At 39.7% G+C, this 16,192-nt stretch overlaps 2 protein-coding genes across 3 annotated transcripts; one reads left to right on the top strand and one right to left on the bottom strand.

Annotated features, from left to right (window-relative positions):
* Positions 1-6,107: 6,107 nt before the first annotated feature.
* Positions 6,108-8,147, top strand: LOC107816850 (UDP-glucuronate 4-epimerase 3-like). The gene has a single exon (XM_016642595.2). It carries the CDS (start codon positions 6,674-6,676, stop codon positions 7,898-7,900), a length of 1,227 nt encoding a protein of 408 aa, XP_016498081.1. The 5' UTR covers positions 6,108-6,673; the 3' UTR covers positions 7,901-8,147.
* A 1,316-nt stretch (positions 8,148-9,463) lies between these two features.
* Positions 9,464-15,125, bottom strand: LOC107816851 (chloride conductance regulatory protein ICln). 2 transcript variants are annotated; one of them, XR_001655060.2, is made up of 8 exons: positions 14,782-15,125; positions 14,553-14,676; positions 10,857-10,971; positions 10,675-10,734; positions 10,509-10,568; positions 10,328-10,419; positions 10,113-10,238; positions 9,464-9,806 (listed from the first exon to the last, which is right to left on the bottom strand). XR_001655060.2 is itself a non-coding variant. In XM_016642596.2 (7 exons), the coding sequence occupies exons 1-7, from the start codon at positions 14,952-14,954 to the stop codon at positions 9,735-9,737; spliced, it is 696 nt and encodes a 231-aa protein (XP_016498082.1). In that variant the 5' UTR covers positions 14,955-15,125; the 3' UTR covers positions 9,464-9,734. The 2 variants fall into 2 exon arrangements, 1 of the variants encoding a protein (XP_016498082.1); XM_016642596.2 differs by lacking the exon at positions 10,113-10,238.
* Positions 15,126-16,192: the final 1,067 nt, after the last annotated feature.

The raw sequence follows: 16,192 nt of genomic DNA, 5'->3' as shown, positions 1-16,192 counted from the left end.
GGCTAAGGCGGCCTACATGGGTACGATCCATTTTGACTGTTTGGCCCGTATAATTAATCCTAACCACCGATCTTAAACTATTCAAACACAAAGTTTCCTTCCTTCCTTGCTAAGAAGCTTGACCTGATGGTGATGGCCCCCAGTATTCGAGGTCGATCTTGAGAGGGCTCGAATACTGTTGATGAGACAATTAACTCCAATTTAAAACCAGTCTTCGATTCTAAGTTAGTACAATTTATTGTTGCCTCGTTACAAACTTTACCGAGAAACCCATTTGGGACAAACCCGGTTCAAGGGAAAAAAGGTACAATGCGTGCTTTTAGACCTAATAGTCATGTTCTCCTTCGGTTGTTGCCTGCAACTGTTAGTTCGATTCGTAATATTAAAAAAGGTGAATGAGGTCGTACCTTAGCAGTAGTACCGCTTTAAGTGCGTTACGTTCCAATTGTTCGGTAGCTGTGCACTGTTTCCTGCTTCGAGTTTGTATGAACCCTTACCGATAATCCCGATGACTTGATATGGTCCTTCCCGATTCGGTCCCAACTTCCCTTCGTTTGAGTTTCTAGTGTGCAGTGTTACTTTTTTTAACACCAAGTCCCTAATATTGAAGTGTCGGAGGTTGGATCTTCGGTTGTAATATCTTTCTATCCGCTGTTTCTGGGCGGCCAACCGGACTAGGGTGGCCTTACGCCTCTCATCCAATAGTTCCAGGCTCGTGCTCATGGCCTCACCGTTTGATTCTTTGGCCGTATATCGGAACCTGAGGCTCGGTTCTCCCACTTTGACCAGTATTAGTGCTTCGGCACCGTAGACCAACAAAAATGGAGTGGCCCCGGTACTAGCTTTTGAGGTTGTACGGTATGCCCACAAGACTTCGGGCAGGATTTCCTTACATTTTCCTTTGGCATCGGTTAACCTTTTTTTTAGGTTTTGAAGAATGATCTTGTTTGTAGACTCTGCCTGTCCGTTTCCACTAGGGCGATAGGGTGTTGACAAGATCTTTTTTATCTTATGGTCCTCGAAAAGAGTCGATGACTTCTTTTTTGCGGACTTTCTCGAACGCTTGAGCTTCAACCCACTTAGAAAAATAGTCAGTCATAAACAGTATGAATTGAGCCTTACCGGGTGCCCACGGCAGGGGACTGACAATGTCCATCCCTCATTTCATGAACGGCCAAGGTGACAGGACCGAATGTAGTAGCTCCCCGGGTTGATGGATCATTAGTGCATGCCTTTGACAGCCGTCGCATCTCCGTACAAAGTCCTTCGCATCTCTCTCCATGTCGATCCAGTAATTGTCGGCTCTGATTATCTTACGAACCAAAGATTCTGCCCTCAAATGGTTTCCACAATTACCTTCGTGAACTTCCCTTAAAACATATTAAGTGTCTCCCGGCCTCAAGCATATGGCGAGTGGGCCATCGAATGTTCTACTGAACAGAGTACCTTCGGACAGGCTAAACCTGGCTACCTTCATCCGTAGAGCTCTCGATTATTTAGGATCCGAGGGCAACTTCCCAGTCTTCAAGTAGTCTATATACTTGTTTATCCAGTCCCAAGTTAAACTTGTTGAGTTTATTTCGGCATGGCCTTCTTCCACTACTGATTTCATGAGTTGTACGACCGTTCCTATGTTGAATTCATCGTCATAAACCGATGACCCCAGGTTGGCCAAAGTATCAGCTTCGCTATTTTGATCCTAAAATACGTGATGTAGGGTCCATTCCTTGAAACGATGCAGCGTTACCTATAATTTGTCTAAGTACCTTCGCATTCGTTCCTATTTTACTTCGAATGTCCTGTTGACTTGATTTACCACAAGGAGGGAGTCTCACTTAGCTTCGACCACTTCGCCCCCAGGCTTTTAGCCAATTCAAGACCTGCAATCATGGCCTCATACTCGGCCTCATTGTTAGTGAATTTCGCAGTTCTAATAAATTGCCTAACTACGTTGCCCGTAGGCAGTTTCAACACGATCCTGAGTCCGGACCCCTTTGCATTCAAGGCACCATCCGTAAAGAGGGTCCAGATTCCCAAGGAAGTCCCCGAGGTTAATAACAATTCCTTTTCGACTTCGGGTATTAAGGTCGGCGTATCGGCCACGAAGTCAGCCAAAATTTGGTATTTAATGGCAATTCGGGATCGATATTCGATATCGTACCCGCTAATTTATACGTCCCATTTGGCCAATCGGCCTGAGAGCTCATGTTTGTGCATTATTTTGCTTATTGGCTAGGAAGTTACGACGCATATGGGGTGGTATTGAAAATATGACTAACTTTTTGGAGGCGCTTAGCAAAGAGAACGCCAATTTTTCTAGGTGAGGGTACCTTGTTTCGGCCTCGCCTAGAGTTCTACTAACATAGTAGATAGGAAATTATGTACCTTCCTCTTCCCGGACTAAGACTCCACTTACCGCTATTTCAGATACCGCTAAGTACAGGTACAACTGCTCGTCTGCCTTCGGAGTATGGAGCAAGAGTGGACAAGAAAGGTACCGTTTGAGTTCTTCCAAAGCTTGTTGGCACTCCGGGGTCCACAAAACGTTATTCTGCTTCTTCAATAATGAGAAGAACTGATGGCTCTTATCGGAGGACCTTGATATGAACCGGCCCAGGGTGGCTATGCGCCCGGTTAGCCTCTGAACGGCCTTGACACTGTCCACCACTGTGATATCTTTTATAGCTTTGATTTTGTTGGGATTGATCTCGATCCCTCGGTTGGACACCATGAATCCAAGGAACTTTCCGGATCCGACCCCGAATGCGCATTTCTCCGGGTTCAGCTTCATATTGTATTTCTTCAGTATCTTGAAGGTTTCCTGCAAATGTTTCAAATGGTCCTATGCTCGCAGAGACTTAACTAACATGTCGTCAATGTAAACTTCCATTGATTTTCCTATTTGTTCTTCGAACATCTGGTTAACTAGGCGTTGATAAGTGGCACCGGTATTTTTTTAGTCTGAACGACATTACGTTATAACAGTAGGTGCCGAATTTAGTGATAAAGGAAGTTTTTTCTTGATTGCCTGGGTCCATCCGAATTTGGTTGTACCCGGAATAGGCATCGAGAAAGATGAGTATCTCATGCTCGGTCGTTGCATCGATCATACGATCGATGTTAGGCAAAGGAAAAGAATCCTTGGGGCACGCCTTCTTTTAAGTCCTTGTAATCTACACACATTCTTAATTCATTTCCCTTTTTAGGCACTACTACTACGTTAGCCAACCAATCTGGGTACTTAACTTTCTGAATGGAACCTATTCTAAGGAGTTTAGATACCTCGTCTTTGATGAATGCATGCTTGACTTCAGACTGAGGCCTCCTCTTCTGTTTAACCAGGTGGAACTTCAGATTCAAGCTTAGCTTATGAGTGGTTATTTCTGGCAGGATCCCTGTCATGTCTAGATGGGACCAAGCGAAACAATCTATATTAGCTATAAGGAAATTAATAAGTTTTCTCCTGAGCTCGGGAGTTAACCTCGTGCCCAGGTATACCTTCTGATCGGGCAAGTGTTCGATCAGTATGACTTGCTCCAGCTCTTCGACCGTTGATTTGGTGACATCGAAATCGTCAGGGGTGATAAACGACCTGGGAACTCTATAATCACTATCCTTGCTTGCTTCTTGATTCTCCGGTTCGGTCAGGGCCGGTATCGGTGATTGCTATTTAGTTTCTTACTTCCTAACCGGCTCCGGGTTCTTTGATGTCGAGAGTGCGGATATTGGGATCACCTCATCAACCGCGAATATTTCTTTTGTGGCTGGTTGCTCTCCGTAAATTGTCTTGATCCCTCCCGGTGTGGGGAACTTCAGTGCCTGGTGTAGTATCGAGGGTATTGCCCTCATGTTGTGCATCCACGGCCTTCCGAATAGGGCATTATATCTCATATCCCCATCGATCACGTAGAACTTCGTTTCTTGAATGGTCCATGCGGTGTTCACCGGCAGGATTATCTCTATTTTAGTAGTTTTGCATGCCATGTTGAATCCGTTTAAAACCCGGACGGCGGGAACTATTTGGTCTTACAGACCCAGTTGCTCTACGACCCTCGATCTGATTATATTGGCTGAGCTACCGGGATCAATTAACACACGCTTAACTTGAGATTTATTTATGAGTATAGATATTACCAGTGCATCATTATGCGGTTGCACGATGCCTTCATCATCCTCATCGTTGAATGAGATGGTCCCCTCCGGCATGTAGTCTTGGGTTTGTTTTTCCCTTGTAATGGATACCTCAGTGTGCTTTAGCATTGGTCCCTTAGGGGATTTCGACTCCACCAATAATCATGTTGATGACGTGCTAAGGTTCCTCTCGCTCGATCTGTTTGTTGGAGTCCCTATTCCTGAAGTGATTTTTGGCTCGATCGCTTAGAAATTCCTGGAGGTGCCCGTTATTGAATAATCGGGCCACTTCTTCTCTTAGTTGTCAGCAGTCTTCAGTCCTATAGTCGTGAGTGCCATAATACTTACATATCAGGTTGGGGTCTCTTTGGGCAGGATCGGACTATAGTGGCCGAGGCCACTTGGTATCTTTGATGTGTCCGATGGCAGATACGATATCGGCAGCATCGACAGTGAAGTTGTATTCCGATAGTCTCGGTGCCTCTCTGGCCCCGAATAGCCTGTCAAAACCATTTTTACTCATGAGTCCCCTGCTATTGTGGCCTCGATCGCTCTTTTTTTTTCATTTCTCACAGGGTTACGTCCGGATCCGCTACCCCTTCGATCTTCTCTATATGGTTGATATCGATCTCTGTTTGGTCTTGGTTCATGACCGACGACTCTTTTAGACCTGTAATTAGTTCTGATGGGATACACGAACACGGAGGGGGCTCCGAACTTATCATCCTCGACTCTGATTTTTGATTGGTACCTGTTATGGACGTCAGCCCAAATTACCGTCGGGTACTCTATCAAATTCTGTTTCAGTTGCTGTGAATCCAAGGAGCTTTGGGGGTTGAGTCCTTGAGTGAATGCCTGAACGGCCCAATCGTCCACAATTGGAGGCAGGTCCATTCGTTCCATTTGAAACCTCGACATGAATTCCCCGAGCATTTTGTTATCTCTTTGTTTCACTTAAAAGAGGTCCGATTTTCTGGCCTCGACCTTGATGGCCCTGGCCTGAACTTTTACAAAGGCATCTGCAAGCATAGCAAGCAAATCAATCGAATTAGGGGGTAGGTTGTGATACCATATTACCGCTCCTTTCGACGGGGTTTCTCCGAACTTTGTCAGCAGAACCGACTCAATTTCGTCATCTTCTAAGTCATATAACATACACATTCTATATATATATTTGGCTAACAAATGCAATTAGTTTCGACCGGTCAGTTAATTTTATATTTTTTCCTTAAAATAGGAATGACCCAACCCAGCCTGACCCAATAACCATATACGCAAGTTAAAATAATACAAAAAGTTAATTCTTCCCCCATAAAAAACTTAGGTCGGTATGCATGAGATTCTAACACAAAAATAAAGAAATAAAACGTATAATTAGAGAGCACTCGAAATAAAAATGCTATCAATTTGAATAAAAATCTTGAAAAAAGAAGAAGATAGAAGTAACATGTTTTGAAGAATTTACTATTCACTTTTAGTATTATTTTAGTTTTTATATATGAGTATTGTGTTGGGTGGGCCAGGTCGAGTTGGGTCATCCCTATTTTAATTGGTTATCATTTCTTAGACTGAAAATAAAAAATAAAAACCACAAAATAAGAAAATACTACTAAAAATTATATTTTTCAATCACTATAATGTTGTGTGAGTTAGTAAAAGTTTTATAATTTTTATGTGAGAAAATATAGTTATATGACTTTGGGGGAAAAATCATAATTATATTATTTTTGTGTGAAAAAATAAAGTTATATGACTATGATGAAAAAAAGTTATAGTTATATGACCATTTGTGAAATTTATCCTTAATTCATGTCTATTGTCATCCCAAAAATAAATAAAAAATAGATTTAGCACTTCAGGGAAAAAAATTAAAATGCTCGGAAAGTTAGTCGGGCAAAGATCTAAAAATGAAAGTTTTGGGAGAAAAAATCCTCTTTCTTTCACGAAACTTGTAACGATTAAAAAAGTAGTTAGAAGCAAATAGTGATGGGAAAATAATGAAAGGGACAAGGGTACACCGTTATGCTGAGAAAAACTCTGACGATACTCTCATCTCCATCTCCCGTTTTGTACGGTCTCCGACTTACGTCCAACCTCTTCCCCTAACGGCTGTTTCTCTCTCTCTCTCTCTCTCCATCTTATTCTTTTCTTTGCCCCCACATTTACAGTAACCTTTTGTTCTTCTTTTGCGTGCGCATCCCTCTATTCCTTCTTTATCCCAGATCCTCCCCCCCCCCCCCCCTCCTCTCTCTCTCTCTCTCTGTTATCCTTTTTTTCATATCTCAGACCTGGTTTTCAAGAAGACGTATATATCCAATCCAATCTTAAAGCTCTTAGATAAACACCAATTGCAACAAACCCTTTTTCTTAAATTTTTTTTTTAAACGGCACCATTGATATTCCCACTTCAGCTCTATTTTACGAGTCAAGAATTCCCCCATGTTCAATGGGAATGAATCTTTATTATTATCATCAACAAACATTTTCCGTTGTTGTAGATTGTAGATTTTTACTGCTAATTTAGCAATCAATCTATTAAACAATGGACAAACACCGTAGTAGATGGACATATTCAATCACGAAGCTTATTTTCTGGACCACACTTTTTGCAGGTACCATTCTTTTCATATGTTTCCACTCTCCTCCTTCTGATTCCCCATCTATCCACCCCAAGATGAAATGGGGCAGCCCACAATGGGAAAAGCGTGTCAAATCCTCTGCCCGATCTCGTTCCGGTCATTTTACCATCCTCGTCACCGGTGTTGCCGGTTTCGTCGGGTCCCACGTTTCCGCCGCCCTGAAACGGCGCGGGGACGGCGTCGTCGGTCTGGACAATTTCAACAGCTATTACGATCCATCATTGAAAAGAGCTCGTCAGAAATTGTTAGAACGTAATGGGATTTTTGTTATTGAAGGTGATATTAATGACAGTCATTTACTCAAGAAGCTTTTTGACATTGTGGCATTTACTCACGTAATGCACTTAGCTGCACAAGCTGGCGTTCGTTACGCTATGAAAAATCCTGGTTCTTATATCCACAGTAATATTGCAGGTCTCGTTAGCGTTTTCGAGGCCTGTAAATCAGCTAATCCACAGCCTGCAATTGTTTGGGCATCGTCTAGCTCTGTTTATGGACTTAATTCTAAAGCACCCTTTTCAGAAAAAGATCGAACGGATCAACCAGCAAGTCTTTACGCCGCCACAAAGAAAGCTGGTGAAGAGATTGCTCATACTTATAACCATATCTATGGTCTTTCAATTACAGGGCTGAGATTTTTCACTGTTTATGGACCCTGGGGTCGGCCTGATATGGCGTATTTCTTCTTCACAAAGAATATATTAAAGGGAAAGAGTATTAATGTGTTTGAAGGTTCTAATAATAAAAGTGTAGCAAGGGATTTTACTTACATTGATGATATAGTGAAAGGGTGTTTAGGGGCATTGGATACAGCTGAGAAGAGTACAGGAAGTGGTGGGAAGAAGAAGGGAAATGCGCAATTGAGAGTGTTCAATTTGGGGAATACTTCACCTGTTCCAGTTACTAAGCTGGTTAGTCTATTGGAGAAGTTGCTTAAAGTAAAGGCTAAAAAGAATGTGTTGCCATTGCCAAGAAATGGGGATGTGATGTTTACTCATGCTAATATTAGCTATGCTCAAAAGGAATTTGGATATAAGCCTAGTACAGATTTGCAGATGGGGATACAGAAGTTTCTTAATTGGTATCTTGATTACTATTCAATTAGTGAGAAGAAAAAGAGTTTTTGGTGACATTACTAATGAAGCTTTTAGCTACTGAGCAAATAGATGTACCCAAAACAGAAAGTAGGAGGGTCTATGAGCTTGGCACAAGAAAATATCGAAAACTTGTATAGGTATTTTAATTTTTAGTGGACCGGAATATTTGATTTTCCTTTATTTTTTTAACCTTGAACAACTGTATTAATGACTTCCAGTTGGGGAGATTTCATTATGTTAGTCATCTCACAGTCTTAATGAATTGTGCTTCCTTCTTTACTGTCCCTCATCAAAATTTACTTCCATTTTTTCATGTCTTTTATTGCTCTTATGATGATTATGTTAATGCTATTTAGGACTGCATTTGCATGCAAGTCAATCTGGGGGCATGTGTGGATTCATATTATGCGCCTTAGCCATTATTTCATGAACTTCGAGTTGTTCCATGTATTTCGGGCCCTTCTTTATTGGACGAAGAACGTAAGAAGTCAACCAACAATTTGATTCTATCTTAAAACTCTGCACAGCCAAAAGATCTTCGGCTTACTCTACAAAAGTGATCAAAAGCCCAAAGTTATCCTAAGATTATTTTAACTTGCCGAACAAAGTGAAATGCCAGTGGTCGCATCTCACTTGTTCATTTTAAGGCATAGTAAGGTAGGCTGTTTAGCAACATGCACACAGACGCATCATTCACGATGTGGATCCCAAATAGTAAACATTTCTGATTCTATTTTGTTGATAGATGATAATTGCTTACTTGTGGTGAGACAGTTTGCAGTTTGAGTCAAACTATTATCTAATTGGCTTTTGAATCTTGTGCTCATGCCCAAGAAAGATATAAGGATTGGAATTCAGACTATTGGAAAGTGAGTTTGATCAAAACTCAACTGATGTCTGTTGTTTAATTGTTCCAGCTACGGAGGATTTGCAGCAAAATTTTGTCAAAGCAACATGAAGATGGGTCATTTTGTAGGACCGTACACCAAAATCCTAATTGTGCTCATGTTGGTATTAATTCTTCCAAAAAGGACGTCCCCAAATAGAAAGCTGTTTTGTGATCATAATACACAAGTGTCGAATAGCTGTACTAACTTATTATGCGTTTGGCAAATTAATTATTAAAAATAGACCGGGCTCATACTGTCAAAGAGCTTATGAGTTTGCATCTTTTTCATATACAAAATAAAATAGCATTTACTCAAAAGTAATTATCTACTTGAGAATTCTCATCTTAGTAAGCTCTTCAACGCACTCGCATGTGTAAATTAGAGCAGCTACATGAGGAATGTGGTGTCATTGATCATACTTCTTAAAGGTTCATGTATTTTATTGATGAGGAATAATTTTCAACGTGTACATTTTTTGAAGCTCAAACACGAAACAACCGGAAGAACTTGAGAGAATCTTGAGTGTAACAATGTCAGGCACTTGAAGAGGGAGAGCTAGAGGGCCAGAAAGTTGTGCTTTCCATTTACCCTGCTTATTTGGGCGAGATAATGAGTAACTAGATTGAAGTGTACACACAGATATCCCTGGAAGTTTTAAGGTCATCACCATAACTGAGCTAAAAATTCGAACGAAGGGCACAAGACAGGGAAAAACCCAACAAAAACTGCCTTCAACTTAAGCTATGTGGTCTTGGCTCGCACTACTCACAGGTTCTGATATGCAATAACTATTAATTCCTGAATATCATGTAATCTTTTTGGGCAAAAGATCTAAAAATTTGAATCAACATTTCCGCAAGAACATCGGAAATGTGAGAAACAGGACCAGGTTGACACACTTAGTATACATCAAAAGTTCGTTGTGAGATAATGATACCCAAGATCAAGAAAATAATCTGATTCAGAATGGTGACGCCTTAGTGATGACCATTTTTGCTGTCGCTATCCATTTCCTCTGCATCTTCAAACCTTTGATCATTAATTTGAAGCTGCAGTAAGAAAAGTAAACGTCTCAATTCTCAAACCTTTGCCAATATATGCACTAGAAGTTCCATGTGAAACAACTAGAGCAGAAAGCATGAAGATGCTCTTATGTCATATCTCAACCTACTCTTATAGACCTGAAAGTGAAACCACTCCCCACCCCAAAATAATAATAATAATAATAATAAACAAACTTAGACGGCGAGGTGTATTATAGAAGGGCTCAGCATATGCCAGAGCTATAGTGAAATTGCACATGCAATTATTGATAATAGTTTATCTAGCATCAATCTAAAAACATGAGGAGTTACTTGAGACAATCAGCCAAGAGGAGCTCCCTTGACAGTGCCTGCCAAATATATAGCGAGACTCTGCCTGTCACTCTAGAAACTAAGTATTTAATTTGTTCATCTCCCATGCCACCCAAACCCAACAACCTACCAACAAGCCAAACAAAAGACAAATGACAATAGAATAATCACAGTTCTTAAGTTCAAGTCTCAAACCAAATCAATAACAGGCATACCTGAAGCACAGTATGAGCTAAGTCGTGATCTCCATTTGAATGACCAATAGAATGTGTCAGATTCTGAGAAAACGTCCATTCAGATTCTTCCTCTTCAAAAGTTAGACCAATAACAGTAGAAGTTAGTTGGCAAAACAAAAATTGGTTTCTTAAAACAAACAATTGCCTATCAATTCCATACCAGCTTCCTGATTTTCCAGCTGATCTGCACTGAAGATCCAATTATGCTCTTCTTCCTCCCCTGGAAAAAGCAATACCAGGGTTTAGTCAAGTAGAAACATGACTGGTCAGAAGAAAATGAGAAAAAGATGTTTGTTTGGAGTATGTCCAAAGAAATAAATAACCACCTTCAATTGGTTCAGGATTAAGCTCAGCACATTCACAAAAGATCTGGAAGAGAGTATCCACTGTCAAAATAGAACATACAAAGCAAACATATCTTTAGGAGCTGAAGTAGCACAAGGCATTTATCCTAGATGACAGATTTCAAGGACAACTCAAGTAAAAACAATGAGCAAAAATGCAGTACATTGATCAGGATCCGATGGCACAAGTCTCAACTCCGTGATCCTTGATAAATCTGATGACTCATCACCCCCATCAGTGGAGCCTTCTGATTCATCATCCTCCAATCCATTGTCAATCTTCAAGAACAAAGCAAAATATATCCATCATTTTCATAACAGAGAAAGCAATCACATTTGCAAAATGGAACAAATGTTTATCCAACACCCACACTCAGTTCCCCTTCAGAAAAGAAAATAAATCAAATGATCATACAAAACTTTAAACGAGCCTGAAAGAAAGTAATTGTGTTACCAAACACTCACTAATAATGAAAACCAAAGACATGCCTTAACAGAATGAACACATGCATAACAATCATGAAACCACCTCATCAAGGTAAAATATGCAGAACAATCATGCAGCCAACCCCAAATGATCTTCCAGCTTCACTGAACAGATAGCATATGCTAGCCTATCCTAATTTTTTTTCTGGATCCTATTTTGTCAAGATGAAAGAAATTGCATTTTTACCCGAGTAGAGGATGTCCAACTATATACTCACCGCGTGAGATAGCTTACTGACAAATGAAAAAAGAAAAACGTAAACAGCAGGATGATACTCCATGCTCAAGTAAACAGGAAAACTAAAGATGCATAAAAACAAACCGAGAAACTAAACTTAAATAGAATGTCCAAGTTACCCTATTGAATGTAGTGGAGTTGTATACTTTTCTACACTCCTCAATAGGACTAATGGAGAGGACAACTGAACCAATTAGTTTTAACCAACTGAACCAATTAGGGGAGGAATGCTTGAAATCTAAGAATCCTATCTATTCAATTATTCTGTTAAATGGTATGATTGCTGATTTTCACAGAGGCAGGACGGCAGGTGGAGCTCAGAAGAAACTTGAATGACTGGGAGGTAGATGATTATTGTCTTTTACTTCAACAGCTTGACTTAGTCTCAATTAATCATAGTAAGGTGGATGCACTGATCTGGGCAGATGGTAAGGATAAAAGTTTCCAGTCAAAAGTTGTTATAATATGCTGATTAAGAAGTCAAGTCACAGGGTTGACAATTGGCCTTGGAAGATGATTTGGAAGAAAAAAGCTCCAGTCAAGGTGGCATGCTTTGGATGGATAGCAGCTTGCGAAACATGTTTGACACAAGATAATTTGCAAGAAAAGGGGTTTTAATCTAAGTAATAGATGCTATATGTGTGAAGGAGATCAAGATTCAGTGAATCATATTCTTCTCCACTGTAGAATTGCTAAACAATGCTGGGACTTGTTCTTAAACATTTTTGGTATCTCTTGGGTAATGCCACAGACCGTTAGGAGTTTGTTGGAAGAGTGGCAAAATCAAAGAGTATCTAGAAGACTGAAAGAAAATATGGAGAACCATTCCATTGTGCATATTCTGGACTTTATGGTGGAAAGGAACCGTGCTTGTTTTGAAGGACACAAGGATCACATTTTTAGAATTAGAAACAAATGTATTACCTGTTTTATTGGTGTAAAAGCAGTGTACCAGTGGAACAACAGTTTATAAATTTTCTGGATTTACTAGGAGGACTGTAGGAGATGGTTATTTCTGGGGTGCTCTTTGTAATATTTTGTACCATCTTGCTACCTTATTAATGAAACTTTTACCTTATCTTAAAAATAAAAAAAACACAAAATAGTTATCTTTACAAGCTTCCCCCAAATAAAATACAAAACAAGAACCTAAAGATTTTAATAGTTGTTACCAAGTTACCCAAATCCAAAACACAGAAATTATTTTTTCCATAAATCTAAAACAATTGTGATTGCAGCTTTTCAGATACCTGGTTTCCTTTCCCAATTCAGAAAGTTCTTAGTTAGTTATTCAAATGCCAACTCAAAAAACAGCAGGATGAGGGTATTCCGCCTAAATAGCAAACAAGGGTAATAAATAAGGAATACTAGATATCCAGGACATAATTTGTCAATGCTAACACAAGGTACTTGTTTCGATAAGACGCGAAGCGCTGTTAACGAGAGGTTGGCGCCTTGGCGGTTTGGAGACAGGCCCTTGAGTCTAAGGGTTTCAAGTTAAGCAGGATTAAGACGAAATATCTGGAGTGCAAGTTCGGCGCGAAGCCGAGGGAGGGCACAGAAGTGAGGCTTGAATCACAAATCATCCCCAAGAGAGGCAGTTTCAAGTACCTTGGGTTGGTTATCCAGGGGGGTGGGGAGATAGACAAGGATGTCTTACTCCAATACCGTATTAGGGTGGGGTGGATGAAATGGAGATTAGCATCTGGAGTACTGTGTGACAAGAAAGTGCCTCTGTTACTCAAAGGTAAGTTTTATAGAGCAGTGGTTAGACCGGCCATGTTGTATGGTGCAGAGTGTTGGCTAGTTAAGCACTCACATACCTAGAAGATGTCAGTAGCAGAAATGAGGATGTTGAGGTGGATGTGCGGGCACACCAGGATGGATAAGATTAGGAACGAAGAAATTCGGGAGAAGGTGGACGTGGCTCCTATGGATGACAAGATGCGGGAAGCGAGGCTTAGATGGTTCGGGCACGTACGGAGAAGAAGCCCAGATGCCCCGGTAAGGAGGTGTGAGCGGTTGATTTTGGCGGGTACGAGAAGAGGTAGAGGGCGGCCTAAGAAGTATTTGGGGAGAGGTGATCAGACAGGACATGGCGAGGCTTCAGATTTCCGAAGACATGGCCCTTGATAGGAAGGTGTGGAGGTCGAGCATTAGAGTTGTAAGTTAGGAGGTAGTTGAGCATCTATTCTCTGTTTCTTATGTTGTTGCCATTATTTCTATTGTTTTCTGTTGATAATACTGATATATTGTCTCTCTTCTCGTCTTCTTGAGCCGAGGGTCTTCTGGAAACAGTCTCTCTACCCCCTCGGGGTAGGGGTAAGGTCTGCGTGCATTCTAACCTCCCCAGACCCCACTTGTGGGATTTTACTGGGTTTTTGTTGTTATTGTTGTTGTAACACTAGGTACTTATTAGGTAGAATATAACTACTCAATCTGATAGAATGTTTTTTCTCTACCAAATTCAGACTACCAATCTAAGCCATTTCATGAATAAAATGCGACCAATTAATATAGGCCCCATTCTTTTTTAATTCTCATTTTTACTTAGTAGTCAATATTTGATATCATTATGCTCCCTGCATTCCCAATATCTCGCGAAGTTAAACAATCCCTCTGTTATACTATGGAATATTTATGACCAGAGAACTAGGAACTTCCTCTTGTCAAGTGGCGTTAGGCGAACTTACTTAATTCTTATTGTCATTTGCATTATACTAGCTGAAAATTTTAAGCAAAAGCAGCATGGGATGATACCTCTTGAAGCAAGATATATCCGCCTCTGATAGCATGGGTGAGAACCTTTTCGGTCAGATATTTAAAAGGGAAATAATCATAAGGAGAGAAATAATCATAAGGAGAGACGCTTAAATAATCACTTCAGTATATTCCTAACCCTTTTTGATTACTATCAGTTCCATTTCACGACCAGCAATTCTTAAAATTACATCAGAAATTAATCCAAATATAGGTAGGTCAATTTGCTTCTACAAAATTTGGGACATTCCAATTTCACAAAGAACAGAAATTAATCTTCATTTTTTTGGCTCTCTTGCTAATATAGAGTGAAACGTAAAACCTCAACTAACGGAAATAATATACTCCGTATTTACATTTCGAAAGGAGATTTTACCTGAGCGTATAAACAAGGATCCTGATACGCCTCGGGGTCCCTAGACACAGCATGCAGTGAAACCGACAAGAAATCAACTGCATAACCTTTACTCCTATCTGTATCGCTTAGCCACACCACTTGCCTGGTAAATATTTTACGAATTACAACCAAACTCAACGACTGATTCGATTCGAAAAGGCATAAATACAGAAACAAACAAAAGATAAATCGAAGGTCGAGAAGTTACTTAGTGGTGATGTAGAGAGTGCCAGGGGACTCAGGCTGGCGGCTGCCGAGGACGATGGCGGTTCCAGGCTGAACGTGCATGAGTTCCTCGCCGTTGTCGGCGTCGAGGACCGGCTGCCCGGCGCCGTCACCGGTTCTTTCAACGAAGAACCTCAAGCCTGACATATTTTCCATTTAATTGATGTTTACTTAGCTCCGGCAGAAAAGGAATTGGAGACTGGTAAAGGCTCTGCTAGACTGCTGCTCTAGGGTTTTGGTTGGGCGCCAAAATTATTTTCGACAACATTTTGCACCGCTATAAGAAGGTTCTGGACTGTTCGTTTCTAGTGGGTCTGCGCAGCGGTGTTCGTGAAAAAAAAAACGAAAAATCGAACCAAATGGACTAAAAAAAATTAATACTTTTTAGGTTTGGTTTGGTTTTGATTTTAAATTTTAAATACCGATCAAATTTGATTTGATTTTGGTTTTAATAAAAAAATAACCGAAAAAAACCGACTATAAAAGTAGATATATATATATGTATATTTTTATATAAAGTTTCTCAAATTTTATGGTATATATTAGTCATTTGTATTTTTGATCTAGTTCTTTGCTGTTATAATAATCTAATTATGTGTCTTCTAGTTTGATTGGTAGTTTTCTTTTGCTAAGTACAAGAATTTATTTCATGTTAAAAATAATCGATTTTTAATTGAGTACTTAAATTATTCATCACTATTTGACTCAATTATCATCAATATATCTTGGTAAATGATAGATTTCTCAAAGAGCAATTAGTTTGATAGTATTACATTGAAAATGTAGTCGACGGAATATGCGTTTGGTAGTGTATGTCTCATATTTAAGAAAAAATTGATAAATAACCAAAAAAACGACAAAAACCGAATCGATAAAAAACCGACTTAATTGGTTTGGTTTGGTTCCAATATTTGAAAAATCGACTTACTTGGTTTGGTTTCTTTTTAGAGAAAAACCGACTCAAACCGAACCATGAACACCCCTATCTACGCGGCCTAGCGTTTGGCCATATATTCCCAAATTTGTTCTGAAAAATCTTATTTGGTTGAAGTTTGGTTTGAAGATGAAAATGTGTTTGGACATCAGTTTTCAAAACATATTTTCCAAATTTATTTTGAAAAAACATGAAACATGATTTATACACACAAGTTCTAAAAATATCACAAATACCCAACAGTATCATTATCAATAACATTCATTATATTATCGCAAACCATAGTCCTGAACATAAATAAATTTGATACAAAATTATCATTTTTATAATGAACTACATGATACACTGTCAGGTGACCGAGAACACGAAACAACATTGTTATAAAATAATAAATTGTGGGCTCTTTTATAAAATATAAAAGTTTGGGGCAATTTTTTAAAAATGTAATAGATATTTTGGC

The sequence above is a fragment of the Nicotiana tabacum genome, chromosome 4, assembly GCF_000715075.1.
Source record: "Nicotiana tabacum cultivar K326 chromosome 4, ASM71507v2, whole genome shotgun sequence".
NCBI classification, from domain to species: domain Eukaryota; kingdom Viridiplantae; phylum Streptophyta; class Magnoliopsida; order Solanales; family Solanaceae; genus Nicotiana; species Nicotiana tabacum.
Note: the sequence above shows the minus strand (reverse complement) of the source record. Positions and strands in the feature narration are given on the sequence as shown.